Raw genomic sequence first — 24,990 nt, forward strand, 5'->3', positions numbered from 1 at the left:
TGGAAATCTTTCATTTTTCCTTAAAAAAAAAAAGAACATTTGCTCCAACTTTTCTTTTTTTATTTTTTTTTCCCCCCTTTTCCTCCAGAAATGCTTCTTGGATACAATTATCACTATATTTTGCATAAACAAATACCATACCACTAGAAATTTGGTCTCATTCTTCAGCAGCATTACATGTAATTCTCAATTTGGAAAAAATATGGTTTTATCCAAGGACATTTCTCTAAAGAGTTGATAAGCTCCCTGTCTGCTGGATGGTCTGTAGGTACTCTGAGACCTTATAAATATATATAACATTTTATCAGTCTCAGCAGTTGTTAAGCTGCAGAATCCAGGGTGGCCTCCTGTGATGATGTAAACTTGGTATTTAGAAAGAATCTGTCCTTTCCCCCAAATATAGAGTGTAAATTTTCTTTCAGAAAAATTATAATAAAATGAAGGAGCATAAATAGAATGTACTAAGCTCAATGTGTAAGAACCTGTCCTTCTTTTGTCTTAATTCTTTAGACATCTGCCAGACACTGCCTGGTTTTCCTTGTTTTCCCACCCGTCACCTTTACTTGTGGTGTAGTCCCCTTTCCTTGCAGTCTTCATTATGTTGTCTTGTGTATTCTGTTACTCAGCTGTCTCTTGGTCTTGTCATTTCCATAGTGCAAATCCTACTTCTCTTTCTTTTGTCCTCTCCTAGTGTATTTTCACGTGCTTCTTTTTTATTTTCTTCAGTTTTCCTTCTCTTGTCCTTTATCTCGGTGGCTTACTATAGTTACAGCAGTATGCTGAGAGCCAGTGACCCACAGCAAGATCTCTGGGACTGGAGAGCTGGTAGCTGCAAGCTCTGAGGACCCTTTACAGGTCCTTTTCCTTGCTTTCTGTCTTCAGGTCAAACCAGCTCCTGCTAGATCTTGTAGTTTTCCCTTTTTCTTCCTTTTTCTCCACCTCCTTCTTGCCCCCCACCCCCCCAGCTCGGAGTTGACCTGTCCCTTCAGCACGTTTCTCTTCATGTTGCCATTCATTGAGGAAGGTCCTAGTGTTTGTAATTGCAAAGCCACCTGAATGATCCTGTTTGCACACAGCATATTCTGTAGGACTCATATTTAATGAAAAGGACAGCCTGGTGTCTTGATTACGTTATCTGATTTGTGTGCTCGTGGAAAGTCCTGAAGGGTGCAAAGAACACAGGAGAGATTTGCTATTTGGGTGTGAGTGTTGCAGAGGGTCCTGCTGGGTGAGGGCTCTGCCACAGCTGGGCAGGGCTATGTGAGGGTGTGTGTCATGCCCTCAGAAATACAGGCCTCAAGCTTGCTCAGCTGTTTTTGCTTGAACTTGCTAAAATAGCTTGATCTCAAAGACGAGACCAAGCATGAAGAATTTCAGTCTTTGAAGAAGCTGTGAAAATGAGAAGTGGAAGGTGAGGTGCTTTGAAAGGCAGTTTATGTAAGTAATACTAATTGTAGTATACTTCTGCCTTTATCTGTCAGAAGTACACACAAGATTAAGACCATTATGCCAAGTATGAACACAACTAGCAAAAGGGAGAAATACACTACTGGGAAGTTTACTACATATTTTTATTACCAAACTATGTAAAATTAAGGGAGAAAAACCATAATAGGAGCAAAAATTATACTACATTTATAAAATTACAGAATTCTATTTTATATTTTGTTTCTAAGATTATGCATGGTAAGCTGTAACATACAAACATATAACAATCTGAAAATCTAGTTTACCAAAGGATTCTTCTTTAATGACCTTTATGATCAACAAGGAAGTATAAAACTTAGGGGAAATACATGTCTTCTGGTCTGAATTAGTCACTAACATGGTCTTTTCTATTATAGTATTTGAAGCAGGAGGGAGTGCTTTAAATGCTTCAACCCATTTAACCTTAATTGCTCAGTTTTAATAGACATTTGCTAACTAGAGGAACCAAATTGTAGCTTGAATTAGGGCTTACTAATCTTAATTAAAAGCTCTACTTTATAATCGGAAACAGCTTATGTTTAAACCAGTAAGCCTTTCTTAAATGACTTCTTTTTTTTTTTAATGCTAAGGCCCTTTTGATAATAATTCTTGAGATTGAATATGGGAAACCATTATTCTCTTTGCATTGCATTTAATTAAAAATATCTCCTCCATGTGGTTTTGTGCCTTCTGCTGGCTGTAAAATTTTTGGATTGGTGGGGGGTGGGATTACTTTACTTTTCCTGTGGTAATTTGAAAACATACTGGTGCCCTTTGTTTTAACAGTTTTCTGGAGTCACAACTTACAAAATTAGTGTGTGAATTAATACAAATAATAGCTTCCTGCATTTCTCTATCCTCAAGTGAACGCTTGTCATTCACTTCAATTAATTGGTGTGCTAGGCATATAATTACAACTGTTAATAATACATCTGATAATTCATTTATTTTAACATTTAAATTATGCTGAGACAGTTGATCATGGTCTTCACGTTGCACTCCTACTAACTTCTAGTAAAAATAAAGTCTGTTATATTGGGAAGGAGGCCCTGGCTCTATGTATTGCACATTTGGTATACCGGTAGAGTTTCTGTTCATTTCAGGGGTATCTGAAGAGAACAAAGGGTGGATTTCGTCTGTCCAAATATAGATCTCAGTAGCAGAGACCAGTACACTTCAGCTGTTCACTTTGCTTTCCCTTTTTAGTTGATGGAGAGAAATAGGAATTTCCTTAGTGGCGTTCACCTTGTATTAACTGAGACAAAAATAGGTCAGATGAATCGTGTCCTGACAATAACAGTCTCTTTCTAACACAGATGTGGACATGTACAATGTAGATGTGTGAAGTTGGATGGAGGTGTATCTGGGCCAAAGAGCCTGCAGCTGTGAGATTCAGAGGCCATTGAAATTAATGGAAAATATTCTGTACTTAATTGCACTTTGAATTTAACAAGGACAGGATATTTTTAAGCTGCAGTATTATCGTTTGATCATTATGAAATTCATCCTCTCAGTTTCAATTTTACATTTTTCATTCTTTAATTTAAAATAGGCTCCTACCTCTCCAGCACAGGCATATAGTTAAAAATACAAAACCAAACAACCTCCCCCCCAAGTTTATTCTAGGAAAAAGCTGATTTTTTTAATTGTCTTTTCTTAGAACTCAGCCTTAAGATTCTTGGTGCATCCTACTCAGGAAGCGCTGCCAGACTGTATGGTTATACTTGTGTTTAAATTGCATTGCTTTTAATTCCAGTAGCTGAGTTGTCTGCTTGCATAAGCTTAATGCAAATTAAGAATCCTTTACACTAAGCCTGCTAGACCTTTCTGCACACTTAGAAGTAACTTCTAAGAAAAGTCACTTGTGCCAGTTATGGAGATGGACAGACCTTCTTGAATGTCAGTCTTGTTTGTTTAGTTATCTGTTCTTTAGAACACCTCTTAAGCATTTTTTAGAATTTTTCCTTTTTGTCCAGTTTGTTGTATGTTCTGTGCTGATGGAGTAGACAAAGATTTTTAAATTATACCCATTACAGGAACATAAAATCAGGGCGCTCTGCAGTGGGTTCAAAGAACTCTGGTCCCTATCCATGACATATGTCTGTACATATTTATCTTTTAATATGAGAAGTGTGTAAGCTGGACAGACCAAGTTTGACTAAAGATGTCTAGCTTGATGTGCAGTCTCTGACAGGGGCCAGTGGATGTTTAGGGTAGATGATATTAAATGGAACATGGAAGAATGCAGCTAGAGGTTTAAAGGCTTCTCGTGCCAGAAGTTTCATTCAAATCACTGTGTTTAATTGCATCTTCAGAATATAAATGGAAAATGAGTATGTTTGCTTCTACAGGTGTTCTGCAAAACTCGCAGCTGGTACATAGGTGATTAGCCATGCTCAGTATACTGGAAAAGAATTGTATAGGAGCAGGGAGTCATAAACACCAGTCTCTTTTCAGCCTCCCATCCACTATTGTTTACCATGAGTGTCACATCATGTTTCTCTATATTGGATGTACTGTCCATTTTTTTTTTAAAAAGAAACAACTGTTTATTGGATTTACTGTTATCAAGTCTTTAGTCAAGCAACTGCTACCTTTGCTTTTCTGTGCGTAATAAAATAGCATTGCTGTAAAAGGCATCTGTTGATAAATTGTCTAAATGAGAGTATTGAGGATAACTCTACAGGACTAAATGAATATTTATATCAACATTTCCGCTTTCATTCCTCTACTATTGGGGAGGAGAGCAGTACAGTTAGACTGCCTGGCTTTCTGTCATGTATTCTGTCAAATGCATATTATTATTTGAATAGCGCACAGAAGTTATAGGCATTCTTTGGTTCTTTCTACCTAACATCCTCCCCGATGTAACAAACAAATATAATTACATAAAATTACAAAAGGAAAATTTCCAGGTTATTAATATAAGCAAATGTGCATGTTGCTGTTTCCATATCTGCAGTATCATTCTTTTTCTACTGAATAGTATTAACGGTGCTGGATGCTATGTTTGCTGTCTCATACAGGGTATTTGAACACTGGAGCAGAAATGTCTGATTTCTTGGCAACCATAGTTGATTACATCTGTTTGCTCTATCTTTCGTTCTTGTCCAAACATCAGATGTGAGCATAGCCTATAATTGAAAATATTTGATGATTCATGGTTCGGCAATGGTGTTTTTCATGTTTGAATTTTACATTTAATCCTTACTGCTTTTCCTGGATTTTCCTTACTGTGAAATAGGTGTTTGTACAGCCTGCCCTGGCCTCATCTAACTCTCACTCTGGCGTGTCAGACAAAGGGGAGTGTGTAACTTCATTAGTTTCTGTTCAGGGAGCCCCAGCTCTTGCTTTATTCTCTACTGGCTAAAGAGTTCAAGCAATGTTTTGAAGTCTGTAAAGGGTCATGATGGAGAAGCTGGTGGGTTCCATGCTGGTGTTCACTATGTGTAGACGTGTGCTTCTGCTGGACAATTGTTACACATCTGCAGGTCAAAAACCAAAAGCTGCTTGCCACTGGTTTTCAGATTTTCTCTGTTTTTATTTGTCTCTGGTGATATATAGAGCTCTAGCTCACAAGGCCAATTTCTGCATGGCTTTTTAGAAGACTAAGGAGAGCCTGCATCATAACTGCTGAACTCCTTTTGTGAATAAAATTTTAGAATTGTCAGCATATATCAGTAGGACAGGGTTCTCTGCTTCAGGAATAAAAAGCTTCAACCAAAAAATTACATTAATATTTGAAAATAAAACTTTTTTTGCATTGATTTACTGCAATAGCATCTAGGGCTTCTTGTTTATACTGGCTGGGGCCACACTTTCAAAAAAGTGTGGAAGATGTTCTATCTGTATACCCAAAGAAAATTACATGGCAAGTATTTTACACATTGTGGCAATAGAATTTTTGATACGAATCTGAGAGGCTGTGGCAAAATTCTGAATTGTGGAGCAAAATTGCCAAATGTTTTGGCATCTTGGAAATAATTCCACATTTCATGATTGTAGAGTTCCCAAACTACTGACTTCTGATTGAGGTAGCTCTTAGAGCTGTGAACTGTTTCCAACAGTGCTTTGTGTGCACCCACATTTATGGTATTATCTTTATTATCAAAGCTTTAGTAAGATTCAACTTACCAAAAGTTGAGAGGCTGAAACACAATTCTGTGACAAGTTGAATTTGTCATTACAGCAATATAATGTGACTTGATCATCTTCAGCTCTTGCATAATAACAAAATCCGTAGCCTAGTAACTTTTTTACCTCCTATACGGTGCACAAAGCTGAAGGGTGCTGGACAAAAGTGAGTTTGAGCGTTTTGTAAGCCCATCTCAGATTTTTTAAAAAATATTGTAAATCTTTGATGTAATTTCTGTTCGATTTAGTCTTCACAGATCTTTTTGAAGTAAATGTGTCAAGCTCATAAAGGAGACATTTCTCTTAAGTGTAGGGTCATCTCAACTAATTTTATGCAGTTTGTTTCCTAAAGATGCTGGGTACCCACAGCCCTGCAAGGGACTCATGAGAAAAAATAACAATTACCACTCTCCTGAAAACATAAATTAGATACAGATAATATATCTGTATCTAGGCTGGAGCACTGAAATAATTTTTAAGCAGACTTACTATCAGTGCACAACACCATAGAAAAGAGAAAGAAAATATGGAATCCTCAGTACCATCTCCTGGATAAGAAAAGTGGAATATTAAATGATTGATATTGGAAGTAGGCAACATGCTGATATTAACATATTTGTCTTTTAAAGGTTACTCTGGAGTCTTAATTACCACAAGGTGTTTGGGATTTCTGTTTAACTGAGTTTTAACGAATGACCCATACTCTTCATTTATTAGTACATTCTATGTGTGTTATTGAACCATCATGTGGACCTTTGTAGTCCAGATAACCACTTCTGTAGCTGGAAAATCTATTTATGGCAAAAATAAACATAATGATTCTGAAACAAAGGAGAATCCGTGCTTTGATCGTCCAAGTTGTCCTCCAGTAAGCCCCTGTTTAACAGGTGAGGAGTTACACTTATCATACTTGTGAAGGACTGAGAGTGGCAGTCTTTACTGGCTGCCCTTTGCTTTTCTCTGCAAACCAAAATGCTGGGAGACCTTCACTTCATAAAAGGGTGCTGTTGGGGAACTGTGGGAATTTGTCTGCGTTTGGGGAATGAGTGACAAAATAGTAGGCAGGTTTGGTTTCTTGGGTTTCATAACTATTAGGTCCAGCACTGTCAGGGAACACAAATCCATGGATCCTCTGTGTATCATGTTTAGAATCAGCCACGCGACTTCAATAAATGTCGCAACAAAGGGCAGCCCTGAACAGGTCATTTGAGTGCGTGCAGTGGTTCTCTCATGGCAGCGTACAACAGCGTGCGCAATGCAGAGTTGCTCTGATCAGAGTTAGATGAGTTGTATGATACTTTCATGGGAGTTTTTGTAGGCTAGTAAAATTTATGTCTGATATGTGTCCCACACAAAGGAGGGAGTTTGTCCAAGTAATGCAGGATGACAGGAAGCCCTACATTTTACAAATCCTACATGATATAAATTACATTGTATTTCCCAAGCGGTTAACCAGCGCAGCAGAACGGTTCTCAGCCAGGAGTCTGCAGTAGCCCCAGGACTACTGCTAAAGCAGATGTGGAAAAAGTAGATTGAAAAGTCAAGTCTGCTGTCAGAAGACATAAATTTTCTATACCAGGATTTGCACCTCTGCTGGAAAACATAACAGTTTCTCATATCCAAGAAAGTTGAAAACTGCTGCTATATAGCCTTTCAAACTACTTGTGGCCTTAGTTGTCTCAGCCTAAAACTGGAACAGTGTTGATCTGCCAGGGACTAATGAAGCACATGCTGTGTGATATCAAGAAATCCTCCATTTTACAGTACTTGATCTGCCACTGACTTGTTCTGAAATGAGCAAGAAGGAATAGCTAACTTCTGTTCTCCCACATGAAGAGCCCCAGAAAATAAGTTAATCCATGGACAGATAATAATTACATTTATTTCAGAATTGAAGCTTGGGATTGTTTCCTTTTGTCAGTGGACAGAAATTTTAATATTAAATGCAAAGGAAGGTTGATGGACCACAATCTGAGAATGAAGGAGATGCCTACAGGGGCTGGAAAAAAAAGTAGGTGTATGAATCAGCTAGTTTCACTGTTTTAAACCTCTCCCTCAAAGTTTTTAGATTCATATTTCAGTTTAAAGGTCTAGGAATAACCTTCTGTCTTGACTTACTGAAGCAATAGTCATTAGGATGCATGCACACCAGTTGTGGCAGAAAGGCACACAGAAATATTCTCCCATTAGATCTCCAAGAACTTGCAAGATTAGATGTGAAATCAAACATTTCCCATTATATTAAAAGAGGGAATTGTGGTGGAAATGGCTGTGATTTAGAAGTGGTGGGAAAAATGCTGTCAAATGTCATGTTTCACATTCATAACAGCTTGTGAACAGGAAATCTCTCTGCTTGAGCTTGTCGGGCATGGCAGCTACTAAATAAAGACAGACTCTAAAACTGTTATGTGCTCTGCAGGTATCCATCTTTATTTGGGTATCTCACTTGCAGTTCAAAGAACTTGTTGCCAGTCTGTTTAAATATCAATTAAGACAAATGTCAAACCACAACAAACTCTAATCAAGTGTTCAAGATGCGTAATGCAGGATAACAATAATTTTGTTATTATCTAGAAAAATACTGTATTAACCATGAATAGAGCTGGAATGGTCCCAGATAAGTTTCCATGGTGCTGAGATGTATAGGTATATGAATAGAAAATATATTTTTCCTCAGGGAAAGACCTCTGCTTAATTATTTTTTTCCATAAATGACTGTAGCTGTCCAAAGGTTTTAGACCTTCAAAAGGTACTCTTGGGTAAGAAACACTACATGAACCTAATGTTAATGCAGTTGGAAGACTTGTCAATTAAGCAGTCAAAAACTCTGTAATGTCCTAAATGAATAGTGTTCCTTGTCATTTATTTGATCTCCTTTCCATTTCTGCTCCTGGAATGTTATATATATATATATAAAGAGTGTTTAGGTGGCTTCGAAGTTGCACCAAGTGCATGTAGAATCTCGGCTTTCAGTTTCTGTGGGGTTTTGTTTGTTTGTTTGATTGTTTGTGTGTTGTAAAGTAATTTTTATTACCCTGTACCTCAGTGATAACTTTTCATTGACAAAGTACATGTACACTGCAGCAGTGATACCTGCCTCAAACTGCAGGCATCCTGAAAGAATGAATCAGAGGGGCAGATTCTTTTGTCAGTTTGATTGGCATATCAGTGTCCAGCCACTAAAAATGTTCTTCTCACTCTTTGAACTAGGAGTTTAAGTAAGGAGGGAAATGTACAGGGAAGAGAACAGAGACAGGAAACTGCGGAAGGAAAGGTGAATTTAGGAAAAATACAAGGAAGGTGGTCTCTAGAGACCATGTTTGTTATCAATGAATGAAGAATGTGATGGTCATTCACTAAAAATGTGAAGTATAATCATTCTGCTACTGCAGAAAGTTTGGATTTTCACAGCCTTGTTTCGTTTAACGATATGAGCTGGACCAGCTGAATTCTGCTTACAGCATTTGGTGCTTGACACTGTCTAGCCACTAGAGTCTTTAAAAGTGACTTTTTAATGTTCTCTTTGTATGATAAACAGTATTTAAAGATAATTAACTAAAACTTGCAAAATAACAAGCACTAAACACACCTACTTTTTCTACAGCTGATTAACTCAGAAGTTCACATACTCCATTGACTCCTTAGGGAAGGACTTGTGTGTCTGAAAGCTTGCTGTTTTTTCTCTGAGTGGTGAAGGTGACTCTTACAAGGCCATCCTTTCTCTGTGCAATTTGACAATTTGACTTATACTTGCTGTGATCATTGTAGTAATAGGAAACAAATTCAGACACGGGACAAAATAAACATCTGCAATAGATGTGTCTGTTCATTCTCTAAAACTAGGAGATAATAAGTGTGGTCAGAGAAAAAAATTAAACAAATAGGAAGTAAAAAAGTCCCATCCTTACAGCCAGTGATAAATGGGCCAGTGTCTCATCTGCCTTCCAAATGCATCCTAAATGTTTTTTAGGCAAGCCAGTTCTAAATATGAAGCTGCTCACACTTTAAAAACATATGTGCTGTTTAACCAGCTGGGTGTACCTATACATAGTTTGGTTTGTATTCCATTTCCCTCCCACCTCGTGCTTTTCAGATAAGTGCTTTAACAAGATACAAAGCATAATGAACTTCGTGCTCAGCCATCACAGAAGGAAGCAAATAAAACTGGTTCGGATTACTTGATGTTTTCTGGAAACTGTATGAAATGGCTTCCAGAAAAACACCCCAACAATACCACAGATTGCATCCAAATAATCTCCACTAAGTTGGCATGGCATTTTCATTTTATTGCTGGTTTAGTACTAGAAAATAGGAGTTTGTGACATTTTTGAAGGAATTTGTAAAATGGATTTTTTTTTTTCTTTGTGGATGCACTAATAGGAAAAACATTGGAGAGGCAGTTCCCATAGTGTAAAGGCTCTTGAGGGATTTACACTGAAAAAACCCATCATGCTAAACAACCTATTGTACCTGTTCTTTTTCCTTTCTCCACTGAGAAACATGAAGCTGCTTTTTCTGATTTTACCCTCTCTCCAGCCTGCTCACCCTTGACCTTGGCTCTCAGAGTAGTTCTAATGGCTATCAAATTTTACAGTTTTCTTGAGCACAAGCGTCTTGAAAATATCATGACAACTTGAAAGCTGTAAAACTGCACTGTGTGTTCCTCTGATTCATTAGATCATAACATTTCCAAGGTCACAGCATCTAAAGAATAAAGATGTTAACATTTATGAGTCAAAAAATAAAGTATCTCAGGAAGAACCAGATGTAACAAATGATGGTTTTTAATTTGTTTTTTCATATAGAAAAAGTGACTTAAAAAGCTTTTCATGTGAAGGGATTTTCAGACTTCACTCTGAGATGAAGGTCAAGGTTTCATTTGGAGTAGAAAAAAAAGATTGAATCTTGATATGTCAATATTTTCTTCATAAATTTTGGACTTGGAGTAGGTACTGAATTCTGCTACCACGGAACTTAGAAAGGCAAGCGGAATTTCAGTGGGTCAGGTTGAGTGGGATTGATAACATTTTCCCAACTGGTTCTTCATACATCTAGCTGGGTCAGATCTTGCAAATGTTAAGAGCAGAGCTGAGTGGACTTCAAATAATTTTGAACACGTGGAAATGTGCTGATGCTAAACTCATCTTGAGAATCTCATAATTTTAGTATTCTTGCTTGGGTTAAATGCTTTCCAGAGAGCTGAACTTTTGGCAAACTTGGCCTGCCTTTAACCAAAAGAGTCTTTAACCAAAGTGTGAGGGTTTTTTTTCTGGTCTTTAGATCTGAAGCTGGTTCCCTTCTTAAGAAGTGTGCAACTTGATATGAGAAATACAAATGCCTTAGGTTTGGGTTATCCAGTGTGTGTGTGTAACTGCTGAAAGTATGTTAAATGTAGAATCTGCCAAAGAAGCAGAGTATATCTAAATATCCCCATGTTGTTTTTATTTAATGGCTTTTACAGTCTCCAGTCCAGTCATTAAAAGAATAAGATGCTGATCTCATTATGATCCAGGACATGAACTTGTTTGTATTCTTGTCTGTGTGTTATTTCACGTCTGCCTGTTTCCTTAAAAGTGAAGTTAGTGTGTTGACACTGCACTGCTGCTTGTTCTGAATTGGAAGCAGGAACAAGAGATTTTAGTGCTTCTCCCTTCTCACATGTCTCTTAACTGTGAGTCCCAGGAAACACGTCTTCCTGGCTCCCTGAAGCCAGTGGCAAAAATGCCTCTTGGCTTTAATAGATGGGGATTTCACCCCAGGGCATTTCACCTTTGGATATTACAAGGTCAATTCTTTCCCAGGCATCTGAGATCAAGGTTGCATAAAACTATGCAGTGATGAAGACAGCTCTGTTTGTACTGTAATTCTGTTCTTAATTGGGTAGGATTCGGAACCTTGGGTGGAGCTTTTATCCTGTGTTTTCCTGTGGAAATGAGGATACTGCGTTAGTCTTAGTGACCAAACAACAGTGACCAAAACGCAGTAAAGAATCAGTAAAAATTTTTGAAAGCTTTTAAGAGGGAAGCCATGAAAGTGCAAAATATGACCACATGGAAATATGCATTCCAGCTTTTTGCCATGTCCATTGCTGCATACCTGTTCTGGATAAGAAGGCAACATACTGCAATTCTAGAACTGTAGTATGACTTTTTTTAGCAGGAGAGAACTGGTAATAAAGAATTCTGCAAGGTGTATGTTTTGTCCTCTGTAGGGGGCTAGCAGCAACCTCTCATGGAGCAGGAAGGTAAAAGCACAATTCCTTTACTGGCAAGGTTGTAAGGACAATGTGATTTACTGTCTTCGTAATGCCTCTTTGGCAGTATTTCATTCAAAGCACCTAGATAAATAGATGAAGATGAACATAAAAATATTTTTCTCCTCAGATACTGAATAAATATGTGGATTTATTCATCAAGATACACTTACAAAGAATTTAACATTTCTTTTTCTAGCTATTTTATGGATCCAGCTCCTTTAGGAGATATTCCACATCTGCATAATATACCTGTGTGCCAAGTTTTGGGTTTGGTTCTTTAAATTAGAAGAAATTCATGTGGGCAGACAGCTTCCTTTGACTATTCATTTTTAAATGTCCAAGCACATAAATTATTCCTTTCAAAGTCAATTGAAATTTGTGTTTACTAAATTAACTCCAGATCTTTCCCTTACATTAGTAGTCAAGAAATACTTTTAAATGAACACAGATTTTACCCAATCCAACTCCTATTTTGAACATCTTCTGTTGCATTGAGAATGTTGGGATCTGTGGCCTAAACAGATGCCAAGATAAAGCTTATGCCAATTCACACTTTCCCATTTTCTATAGAAATCCATAGAATTCAACACTAAAAGCTGAATTTGGCTGATTGACTTTCAGGCCTCAGCTATTCTTCTTTTTGCATGTTAATAGCCGTCAGACTTCTGTGATAGTTTAGCTGTGACACTGATGCAAAATTCATCAACTCCCTGCAGACATTTGCTTTGATTTCAGTAGCCTTGCCCATTATGATTTGTAGCTATGCTGACTAGTTTTGTTACACATGTTGCAATGATTTTTGGACATTCAGGAACTTAATTAATGGCAACTGCTATAATGGAGAGTGGGAATGGATTTTGCTGGAGGTAGATTTTGTGCATTGCTGGTATAAAATTGATGCTATCTTCTAGCAAAGATTGTTAGCGTTCAGAAAAGATGCTTGGCATGCCGCGAATTTCATGACAATGCTGAAAATGTTTAGACTAAATGAGAACTAACATTTTCCTCGCTCTGTTTTACAGTTTGTTTTTTCTTTTGGACATTAGTTATTGCATGCTGATGTGTCTTCTATTCTCTGCTGAAACAGAAAGCTGAAATACTGGAAGCAGAAGAGACGGATTCTTGTTTTATGTTGAACATTTCTTAGTCAAGTTGTATGTGCTCCTGGAAGAGCTGCTTCTCTGCAGGGTGGCCTTGTGAGAGCTCTGAGAGTGCCATCTCCTTGTTGCAGAATACACAAGTAAACAAATTTCTGGAATAGTGTCAGTCAACACCAATCTGTATAAGGTAGATACAGGTCCCCTCAAACTAAAAAGAATTAGGTCACTTAAATACAGCAGGTTGTAAATTACAGCACTGCCTCACAGTAACAAATGCTAGGATTTTCTCAGATACTTGTCTAGGTTTTCTTAAAAAAGCTCTTGGGTGTTTATAGAATAATTGCTGTCTTATACAGTATATATTCTTTAAGTAACGCCACTACTTACTGACGAGGTCAACAGCCGAGTATGGCAGTGCCATGTTTCCCATGGCTGAAAGACATTTATTTCCAGGCTGTAGCAAAAAGATTAATCTCTGCTTTCCAGAAGGAATTATAATGTACTTCCCAAGCTTCTTTTACCTTGGCAAATAGCTGAACCGGTGCAGTCGCTAGTACATCCAGGTAAACGAGCTTCTTTTTATCTCTTTTTTTCTGATCATTTTTTCCTTTAAAACTTTTGAAACAAACAGTGGATTTTGGAGATTGCCCAAACCAGTTCCAGAAAGTTATGGTCAAAACTACCTCATCAACAGCTGTGGTTGTGGTTGTATACATCCAGCTCTGGCATTAGGAGTTGCTGTCCCATTTGAACACAGTAATAAGTGGCCCTACACTTAATCACTTTGGTGCATTTAATTTTTTTCCAAGGTTCCTGTAATTGCTCTTGTTGTAATAACATATGAAGTTAATTCCTCTTAGAAAGGAAATTGAAATGCTTTTTAAAGGTGTTTTCTTCTCTCGATACCCCAAAAGTTGCCTGTCTGCACAGGCCAAGTTTACTGGAGTGAAAATTTGATAAATATTTTGCCAGTGTAGAAAAAGTTTTACATTTCCCATTGAGAACTAGATTGCAGTAAACCTTTATAGTTCAACAGTATATGCAGCAATTTCACGGTTGGATGTCAGCATTTCTGTGTCTCTTGTTTTGTTTTTGTGTTACGGTAATTCCTTCCTGGTGAAAGACAACATTAAATGATCAAACACTACAAATGTTAAGGGTAGTTGAAGCAAGATTAGTGGGAAGAGTTAACATTCTGAGATAAAGGGGTTTGATGCCAAGAGTCTGATGAGTACCCAGTCCTATCAATTACAGGAAAAAAAGAGTAACAGGATATGACCTAACCCAGGGGCGTCAAACTCATTTTCACCGGGGGCCACATCAGCCTCGCAGTTGCCTTCAAAGGGCCAAATGTAATTTTAGCTTCTGCTACATTTATACAGTCCTAAAATTACATTTGGCCCTTTGAAGGCAACTGCGAGGCTGATGTGGCCCCCGGTGAAAATGAGTTTGACACCTCTGACATAACCAAAGGGAAATGAACATAGCTGGCCCCTGCTGTGCATTTTACAATAGATAAAATTCAGAGCAACCCTGCAAGTTTTAAGTGTATGTACTCCTATTGCTTTTATCGCTTATGTTAAGCTTACTAAGGAAGCTACGTTGTGCAGATGTAATATTCTTCCCGTAAATTATAGCTGTTCAGCACTTTCACTGATGCCTTCTGTAAAGAATGCCCTCCTCCAGGTATACCAGAAGAGAAGATGGGGTGATGTTCACATTATTTGCAGGTGCATTGTCTGCTTTTCTTTTGGTGCAGCTGGAGCTTGAAAGAATCATTTAGGTTGGAAGAGACCCTCAGGATCATCAAGTCCAACCATAACCTAACTCTAGCACTAAACCATGTCCCTAAGAACCTCATCTAAATGCCTTTTAAACACCTCCAGGGATGGTGAGTCCACCACTTACCTGGGCAGCCTGTTGCAATGCCTGACAACCCTTTCCGTGAAGAATTTCGCAGGCTTTATACATGCTTCTGGTGGAGTTTTTTCGTGTTTGTTTTAAAAAATAAAGTGTTAAATTCACCGGTTTTATCCCCTTGGTGTTTTACTAGCAATACTGAAGATAGAAATTCCAGTCAGCCTGCCAGGTGAAGTCTCTTAAATAGCAATGTGGTTTTGAAGGGGAAAGAAACACCAAAAAACCCACAACATTGCTCTTAAAAACAGGTAGAATATTTGGCTCTACTCCTAGTTTTGTACAGCTCTTGAGGTACAAAATGGAGAAGTAATCTTGTAATCCTTTTGCAAAATTTAACATAACTGGAACTCCTTGAGAGAGATGAAAAGAATCTGTTCCTTTTATTATTTTTCTGGTTTATGTATCTGTTAAATTACCCTTTCTGGAACTGAAGTGTTTGTTCTACATCAGCACCTTGTGCTGCTAATGACAGTACAGCTTTTTATAAACAGGTATTATATAAATGGTAGGCATTTAAAAGGCTTCACATCTATTTTATTTTTGTCCCTTTTGAAGGCTCTCCCATCACTTGTTTAAACCAGTACTATTTGATTAATTGTTTGAATAAAGGGAATGAATTGATCAGTCTGATGCTGAGTAACATAACTGATAACACTTCATTGTGAATTCCCTCTTTTGAAGAAACTTGGTGCTGGATAAAAGTTAGGAACAAGTCTTAAAATGAAGGTACCATTTTTCCTGAGTGTCCTGAAGGAAGGCCTGGCATCAAAATCATGTTACGTGCCTTTTGATTATTGACTTGGCCTGTTAAAACATGGCATTACTGTAGAGTTCTAATTTTGTCCTTGTAGCCTGAGAATGATAGGAGGTTTCTGCAAATATTCTTGAATGGTTATAGAAGCTGCAAAGATCTGCTAAGTCGAAACCTCACTGGAATGCTTTGGCAATGTATGCCCAGGCACACTGGGCTGTAAATAAAGGAGAGTGGCTTCTCCGGGACTTTTAACTTTCCATTTAGCTATAGCTTTATTCAGCATAACTGTAGATAAGGATAGCAGCAAACAATCATTTGAAGCTTAAAGAACACTTTTAAATAAGTATCAAGGCATCATATTTGTTCTGAAATGGTTTTATTTTTAGGGAATACTGTTTAATTGTATTGCCTGCCGTGCATTGCCACACTGCAAGTGTGTTCAGAATGAACCAAATATGCAGTAATTGACTTGCTGGTGGTAGTTTCCAGGAAGAATCACAGTCATATCTTTTTGTTGTCATACTGGACTCCAGAAGGTTGAGCACATCCACAAGCTGTGCTGACTTGGAACTTATACGACTAACAGAAGTTTTTAGTAAAGGATGGGGACTTTCTGAAACAGAGCAGTGGCTAAAAGACTGGAAAGTTTACCTTTAAGCAGCAGGTCATATTTTTGTGAATAAGATCCTTTCTCCCGCTTCTTACTTAAAGCATTTTTGTGATGCTGAATGCTGAGTTACAAAAAAGCTAACCGGGTTTGCAGATAAAGTCAAATTTGTAATTCCTGTTTCAAGGTGCTGCAGAGATTGTAGAAGCGGGAGCTTCAGGGCTGTTGGAGGGAAGTGGATGGAGACCTGGGCTATTCAGAGTTTAAGGCAGGTTTCTGGTGGGGTCAGACCGGAGTGGGGGAAGGCTTGCAAAAACCTTGGGAGGAGCCTGTCCCTGCTCTGACAGATCAAACTTCTCAGAGCATTGTGCAAGGAGGGACAAAGCTGGCCAGACTCAGTCCAAGGGCCAGAAATGCTGACAGCTTTGAGTGGCTGAGTCTTAGCTGGCTTTTCAGAAGAATCTGGTTTACCTTTCTGTTTTGACATTGTGGCTGGGTATGATATCAGGTAGCAATGCTTTTCCTGGACTACTTAAAGAAGTTAATTAAAAAAAAAAAAAGGAAAAAAGGCTGTGTGAATGTGAACCTAATACAGAAATATTTCAACCACCTCTGCAGTGGAAGGCACATTTGAAATGTACAGCGAGGATAGCTCCAATATATTGACAGTCATCAATGACTTTATCATACACTATCTAACCTAGAGACAGTAGCTGGGGTTTTTGATCTAGCACACCACAGATATAGAGCTGGTAGTTATCAAACTATGAGGCCGTCTATAATTATTTGTGTATTTTTGGTTGGTTGATGTGCACCACTGAATGATTCAAAGCAGTGACTGTGGTGCTGATGTTCCATAAATAAGCCAAGATACAATCTGTAAGAAGAAGAAAGTTTGCACTTTCTAGAATGAGTGAAGAAGTGATTTTTAATGAGGGAGGGAAGATCATAACAGAATTGTTTGTGCTTGAAGCAGAATGTATCTTTCTTACCATTCATGATACTCTTTCAGATGCAGGCCAGTGTACAAAAAAAGAATTAAAAATAGCTCTAGCATACCTTCTAAGAATAAAAGGTTCGACTTTCTGTTGTTGCTGTGAATTAATACAGAAAATGATAATAGGGCTTATTTTGTGGAAAAAGGGGAAAAGACAGACAAAACTGTACCAGGTTTTCAGCAGTAACTTCGTAGAGCTCTGTGGACTGACAGCTGTTTCAGAAATGGTGTTTTTCAAGGTTTATTGTACAGAACCACAGCCTTATGTGTTGTCAGGCATGTTGCAGATGATCTTTATTCTGAGAAGACAATTTTTTGTTAAACAAGGTATGCTTTTGTCTTATGCCATATTATTAGCGTGTTTCAGATAGTTGTTTGTTACTACGAAGTCAAAGGTTAACTCATTGTCTGCTTTTCACTTCGGAAGACAAAGGACAAAAAACCCAGAAACCAGATATTAAATATTAAAAATGTACCAAAATCAGGTGTTTCTTTTTAATTTTTGACAATATATCATTGTTTACTGTGATGATACTACAATTATTTTGGGAAGGAGTACTCTATACATTGGCTTGCTGCTTTTCAGTCATATATGACCCAGGTATATTCAGTCAGTAATTCCCTGAGCTGTCTTTTTGATGAAATATGTCATATGCCTATTTAGAAAGATTAGGAACATGCGTATATTCAAACATCGTGCTTGGCTGCAGAAATTTTTCTGGATGCTTAGCATTCTCTTTTTACAAAAGCTTGTTTTTCCTCCTCTTGTGTTTTAGATATTGATGAGTGTGAAAACGACTTCTACAATGGAGGTTGTGTCCATGAATGTATCAACATTCCGGGAAACTACAGGTGTACATGCTATGATGGATTCATGTTAGCCCACGATGGCCACAACTGTCTTGGTAAGTACTGAACGCTGGCGAGAATGTTTCATTTCAGGGCTATGGTAAGAAGGCCTGATCTGCTTGCTGCATTTTGTCATCTGATGTGTTTTCGGTAAGGATTTGATCCACATCACACTGAATAAGTTCAGATCTGTCCATTGACTCCAGTGTGATTCAGAGCAGAGCCTTAAAGTTGGCACTCTTAATCCTAACATACAAAAATCAGTTTGCTCATCTTTAACATTGCTAAAAATAAAGACCTGATGTCCAAAGCCTGTTCTGGGTGTTTGGGCTTCTTTTTTTTCAGAAAAGTAGTTGTCCCATCCACTTAAATATATTTTGTCTGTTTCTTCCAACTTCTGTAGTTCCAGTCATATCTTTAAAGGTCCCCTTCCCCCTTTTTCCCTTTTAGGCTAACATAGTTCCAGGATATGCTATTTGAACTTGAATTACAGAATGTTAAAAGTGCAAGTGTGTTGAAGGAATACTTGGACAATAAAACAGGGCAGAAGAAACAGTCATCTGTAGTAGCAGTTTACAAACCGTCCACTAACTGTACAAAGCCATCTGCAGCAGTCTGAGGATTTGGGGATATGTTTTGGTTTTGTTTTGCTTTGTAAATTAAAGTCCATTGCTCTGGTTTAAATAGGTTGAGTTTTTCCTGTAAGCTAAAAAAGTATGTATTTTGTTTTGAAATTTCTTCACACCAGTTATCTGGAAATGAACTTCGACTGCTATATCCAGTTTCCCATACCTGCTTACTTGGTAGTTATTTTAGCTAAATCCTAGTGCCTAGAGACTATCTTTCTGAATATTCCCAACAGAAATGCAATGTCCAGTGTTTGGTACACTCCCAAGTTCATTTCAAGGTGTCATTTACTAAAAGTTTGGAAAGGGTGTATTTCTTCTGTGTCACGCAGCACCTTTAGCAAAAACTGAGATTCTTTGCAATAAAAGTCAAGAAATAGGTAGTGAACCAGAAATAACGAAGTCCAATAACACCAGTCTGCACTGACTGAAGCCATGGAACAACTTGAATTTCTGAGCAAGAATTTGGTTAGCCTTTCAGTACATGTATTTCCTACTGGGTTCATTTTCAAGCTGAGTAATATTTGTTCAGATGGATTATATATCCTGACCATTGACAGGCTTTTGACTCAAACTTCCAAATTTCATTTGTTATAGAACAGACTAAATAGATTTATTTGCCACAACCCGAGGTGGTTAAATGATTAATTGTGCAAGAGGTATTTCTTACACAAAGAGCAGCCAGCCATTCATTTTAGAAAGAAAGGAAAACTCTATTTATACTCATGTTCATAAATATATCTCAATAAAACAGGACACAAACATAATCAAATAGTTCAGCTATCTGGAATTCAAATAGCTGTGCGTGTACGTTGTTTCAAACAGCTTGATATTTTCAACTTTGTTTCCACATGATTCCCATAGGTTAGCAAGTAAGTTAGCCAGTATGAACAGCAAAAGGAGTGACCTGGTAAATGATAAACCTTTCAGGAGCTCTCTGACATTTATTTGGACACCTGCTGTCTGTGCTGTTGCTCGCTGGTCATGAAGTGTACAGGCTGGATCTACAGACATGGCCAGATTTCCGATTTTCTTTTAATTAATTTCTATTCAGCCACTTGGGTGGGGGTTTTTTTGGGAAAAAAAAAAAAAGTCCACAAAAATATCAACAATTGTGCTTAACGGGTGGCTACAGTTGGAAGTATCGATCTGAAGCTTGCCAACAGATCTTTCAGGTTTTTTAGAATGAGCGTCTGCCCACATTAATAGTCTACTCTGAGCTGACTTTCTGTGTTACCCCAAAAATGTTAGGAACCATGTTGCTTCTAGAAGTTCAGTGAACTCCCTTTCTCCTGGTGTGTGACTGTAGGACGCTAAAAGAGGTCACAATTGCCCTTCTAATTTTGAGACCACTGACTGGGGAAGTTTCTATTCCTCAAATGCAGGTTGAATATTTGCGACTAATGAATGGTCTTTGATATCTCAGTAAAATAACTGCTTTTACTTAAAGGCACTGAAAAGGACATCAAGGGACATTCCTCTTTTTTCCTTTCTTTGAGTGTTTTATTGAGGACAGAAGTGTCTGGTTGTAAGGTCTCAGACTGAGGTTTTTAATCCTGACAGTAGCCACGCAAGTCTTGCCATGACTGCCTCTTGTGTGCTAACTCAGATTTTGGACAGCATTGCTAGAAAAGAGAGAATTTCATTTTTCTGTCATCATTTGGCCCCTCACTGCCTGTGGACATTGTCAGTTAAACTGACTGCTGGGATAGCCTGTTCCTGCCCATTAGCACAGTACCAGTTTTGAAAAGGGGGATGTTCTAGTCTTGTCCCTTCTAGAATAGTTGTATTTCCCTTCGCTTTTGCTATCAGAAATGTATAAATGGAGTTGGCTGTTTTTAAGAGGACACAGTGAGGTCTCAGATCAAAAACAAACTTTGTGTTTGCACATGTTTAAATTAGGATTTCTATAACCTTTTGGAAAATTTTTCCAGCATGTAAAACTTGGTTCATTTATTCCAAAGAATTTTTTTCCCATGAGGTAATCAGGCATTGAAAGGAATTAAACTTTTGATGGGTCCACTGGTTTCTACCTGTTCTTGCTTTTTGAGAAACTACTGATTTTTCATGGATTATAAGGAGACAAAGAACTCTCACAAGATTAGTGATAATGTTTTTCACCTTTCAGTGCATTCTTTTACTGCTTGTTTGGGGTTTTTCCCCTCTTCTTCACCCCCCACCCCCCATCCTCTATGGGACTTTACAGAACTGTCAAATTGAAAATTATTAGTTAGGTATTGCATCATATGTTCTCTGTATCAAGTTTATGTTCCTCTTAGAAAAGGCATGTAATATTTGATCAGCATGCTGAAATTAAGTCAGTATACACATTAAGTAGGGCTGTAGTGAACCTTGTATAGAATTATGTAATTTCCATGAAATTTGTAGATGAGCTTATAAAATTCACAGGAGATTGATTTTGAAAATGCTCTCTGAACCGTCTTCTCATGCAGCACCATGGATGCTTATGTGCTTGGATAGAAGATTTTCTTGGAGTGACCCAGTGTGAGGCTACACTTTTCCAACTTCTCTCCTTTTGCCTTCCAGGCATTACTGTTGGGGTCCATTTGGTCAGCATATGGGGAGCCAGGCAGCAAGAGCTCTTAGGGGCAATTTGACTGTCTAAACACAGGAGCCTCATGCCAGTGAGAACACCCTGGAGCTGACAGATGTGATGTGAGATCTACAGGAGTAGACCTGGAGCGTGAGATGAAGGCTGGATGAGATGATACTAGGAATCTAAAATGGCATCTGACTCCAATGTTTAGACAGTTGACTTGCTCTCACAGTGACTTGGGCCACGTTTTATCACACACACATCACCAGAGATCTTTGTCTAGTGATTTCAGATAGAAGGCCTAGGGATGAGACCCCACAGAAGTTCAATGATAGTCCTATAGGCCATCCAGGAACCTTTAGGAAACAGGTTGTAATGGACAAGAGTGCTATATCAGGATTTCTGCATCTCTTGCTTGACTGAAGTCTGTCCAAAATATTAAGCCATCTCCTATTGACCGGGTTTACATTCCTCAAGCCTTCACTGGATATCTTTCTAATAATGTCAGTATAGCAAGATCATGACAATCTTCTTTATAAATAACAAACTTGGAATATTCACAACTAATTAGAGCAGGTACAGTTGCAGGTTGTTTTTTCCTGAGTACTTGTTTCAACATTTGTTTCTTTCCAATCAAATTAAATTTCATATTTATTTATTTGTTGGGAGGAGATGTTTGGGTAAGAATTCATGGTTAAAATTTGTACTGGAAAATATCCAAAACTGTCCTCAGGGAAACTTGACTTGCTCTCTATTTGACATTTTTATTGAGGAATTTCTCAAATATAACGTTAAATGACACCACAGGGAATTCAAACTATGATGAGATCCTTGTCTGGCTAAAAATAATTTATTTTAGCACTGTAATAACTTGAAATAGCAGTAGTTCTTTCTCAAAATTGTGCTAAATTCTGCTCAGTGGATGCAAGACTAATATTTGGTCTCCTGCAATAGGTTTTCTTTATCCTTCATTTGAAACCAGTCATGAAATATGTTTTCCACTCTCATATATGAAATTACCAGTCTGTTTTTTTTATAAGCAATTAGCTCACTGGTCCAGATGTTCTTTCCTGTTTGATCATTTTTCTCAATGATCTTACTGATAAATTAGTTTTTCCTTCTTTATGTCTTTCACATCCTATCAATTTTCATTCTCTTTTGCCTTTAAGAGAGATTATGGCATAGCTGATCATCATTCCTATAATGTGCCAAACACTTTACCCACCTCATTTGCAGTAAATCAGAGTCTCTTCTCAGCTATCTGGTAAAATCTGTGCTACAGAGAATCAGTGGATAAGACTTATGCTTTTAAAGCTGGTTATTCAAATTATACTCCCTGCTCTGATTCAGCATGCCACTAATGACATGTTTCTCGTTTGCCTAGTGTTTTTTTTAATTTATTGGTTTAATATTAAGTAATAAGAACGGACTTTTGCATATATATGTAAGTGCATATATGTAAGGCCTCTTTGGCAGTTGGGATTAGTTTGTATTGTGTCTTCACATCCTCTTGAAGGCTTTCAGTAAGACAAGTAGCAGAGGAGGTAGATTGATTCTGGTTTTATAAGTCTGGGTATTGTACAAGGTGAGAAATGTGATAGATGGGGATGACATAGAGAAGACTTGAAAATTTGTCTTCCTTTTCAGTGGGAGTTTCCGGGGAGCTTGGCATAGCTGCCACTATGGTGACTCCAGAATTTACCCAGGAGGGTAAAAGGGAATATCCTCAGGTTTTCAGTTTACTCTCAAACTATTGGGGTAGAAATTTTCATATGGTAAGAACCCCTCTGCTCCTACAGTAGCAGTAAGGCTTCAGTTGGTGGAGGACTGTTCAGCTTACGCCATTGCACTTGGATGAAGCCAAAAGAGAGCAGTGAGAATGAGTGATCTAGAGAATGCAGAATCGCTGAATACCTCAAGTTGGAAGGGACCCATGAAGATCATGAAGTCTAACATGGCTAGTGCCAGAAGAATGAAAGAAAATGTGTAGTTTTCTTATAGGGAGTAGAAGAAGAAAAATAAGACTCACTAGTCATAAAATTCAGAAGAGGCTACTTTGAAGAATTAGATTGTTACTCTTTTATTTTTTTATCCCTGACAAAGCAAATGAGGTAGCACAATATTATTTGGTTACTACACTTGGGAAATTCACAAAGTGTGTTGAATTATTTTTCATTTTTCCTGAAGGACTCTCAAGTGACGAATCATTATCTTACATTAATCGCTCTCCTACTGTATAAAAATGTAAGCTTCCTGGGAGAGCATTGTGTGCCGTGTTGGTCTGAAGCATCACCAAAGAAAAGAGTTCTGAAGCTTATCATGGATTACTAAATGCTGGGATTTATCCCGGAAAAGCTTGCTAGAAACCTTGCTGAAAGCAGTTCTTGCTGATATTCCTGACTAGGTCTTACAAATTTATTCTGCATCTGAAAATAGAAAGTGGAAGAGAGTACCATAACTATTCAGATGAGAAAGCAGGGAGCCTTGCTTTGCAGAATTTCCTTGCCAAAGGGCTGAGGTATCAGCTGGTGCTTCAGCTGTTCCAAGCCTTCTGGAATTCACCTATCTCTGATCAGAATGTGAAAAAATGGGGGAAAAGGAGTGTATAAGAAAAATACGTAGCACCAAAAGCTGACTGTCAAGTGATTCTTACTGGACAAAAACATGTAATACCTACTGCACATGCTGCACTTCTCTTTTTCCTGGAGGCAGAATTTTTGTGTACATATCATTGTGGAATTCTTCCTAAAGAATTGACAGAACTGTTTTCTGTTTTCAGACCAAATCTGGGTGTGAAAAATATTTCATGTTAAAGAATGGAATTGCATGGAGTGATTATTTTCTTTTGCTTATCTGTTCAGATATAGATATGAATAGCTATGAAGTGCTACTCATCTCTCCTTTTGTGTGGCTTTAAAAATTTTCTCCATAGCTCTCATTTGTCATAGTCCCTTTTTAATAGGGGGTAAGCATTGCTTTTTTTTTGGCAAAAACACTTCTTGCTTCCAGGTTGCACTCATCTTAACTCTTTTTTTCTTCTGATGATTAGCATAGGTTTCATGAAGTTTTCTGCTCTTTTTAATTTCTCTGGCTAGTAAGTGTGCTCAAGAAGGTTGTAAACTCTTCTTGGAAACCATAAAAAATATGCAAAGGAGCAAGGACAAAAAAATGTATCATGATATATTCGGAGACTTATTTATTTTATTTATAGGTTTTTCTGTGGTATTAGTTGCTGTGGCTTAGGAACGTATGTGAACACCTTGTAAATACTAATAGATTTGTCCTCAGAAAATCCTGTAAGGAAAAGAAGTATAATTCACTTTTTTTTTTTAATGGATGAGGAACCAGGGTAAGCAGATTAAGTTACTTCTCAGTCTTAACACAGGATGTCTGGATGTCTGCAGCATAGCCAAGAATAGAATCCTCACACTTCTGAATCCCTGCTTACACAGTCTTATTTTGAATATTCTGTGTAACTTTGGTTTCTCTTACAGAAGAATAACAATTACTAAATTTGGACATCTATAATGTGATATCTCAGTTAATTCTCTTGTATGTCAGTTCTCCCGAAAATAACTACAGAAGTAGATTTTGATGATCCAGTATATTTTATGGTTCGGCAGCAGTTAATCCTATGTCTGATTTAGAAGAGTCCTGGGAAGTAGAGTGAACTTCTGATTATAAATCATATTGGAATTGCAATTACTAGTGTGCATTATAGAT

The 24,990-nt window shown here is 37.7% G+C and overlaps 1 protein-coding gene across 1 annotated transcript in view; it reads left to right on the forward strand.

The window, feature by feature from the left end:
• SCUBE1 (signal peptide, CUB domain and EGF like domain containing 1) overlaps window positions 1–24,990 on the forward strand; it is a 205,805-nt gene that overhangs the window by 10,606 nt on the left and 170,209 nt on the right. Inside the window, exon 3 of the mRNA XM_082051669.1 lies at window positions 18,012–18,140. Coding sequence (XP_081907795.1) covers window positions 18,012–18,140 — 129 coding nt within the window. The remainder of the gene's footprint in view (window positions 1–18,011; window positions 18,141–24,990) is intronic.

Source organism: Streptopelia decaocto (genome assembly GCF_964273445.1).
Source record: "Streptopelia decaocto genome assembly, chromosome: 1".
Taxonomy (NCBI): domain Eukaryota; kingdom Metazoa; phylum Chordata; class Aves; order Columbiformes; family Columbidae; genus Streptopelia; species Streptopelia decaocto.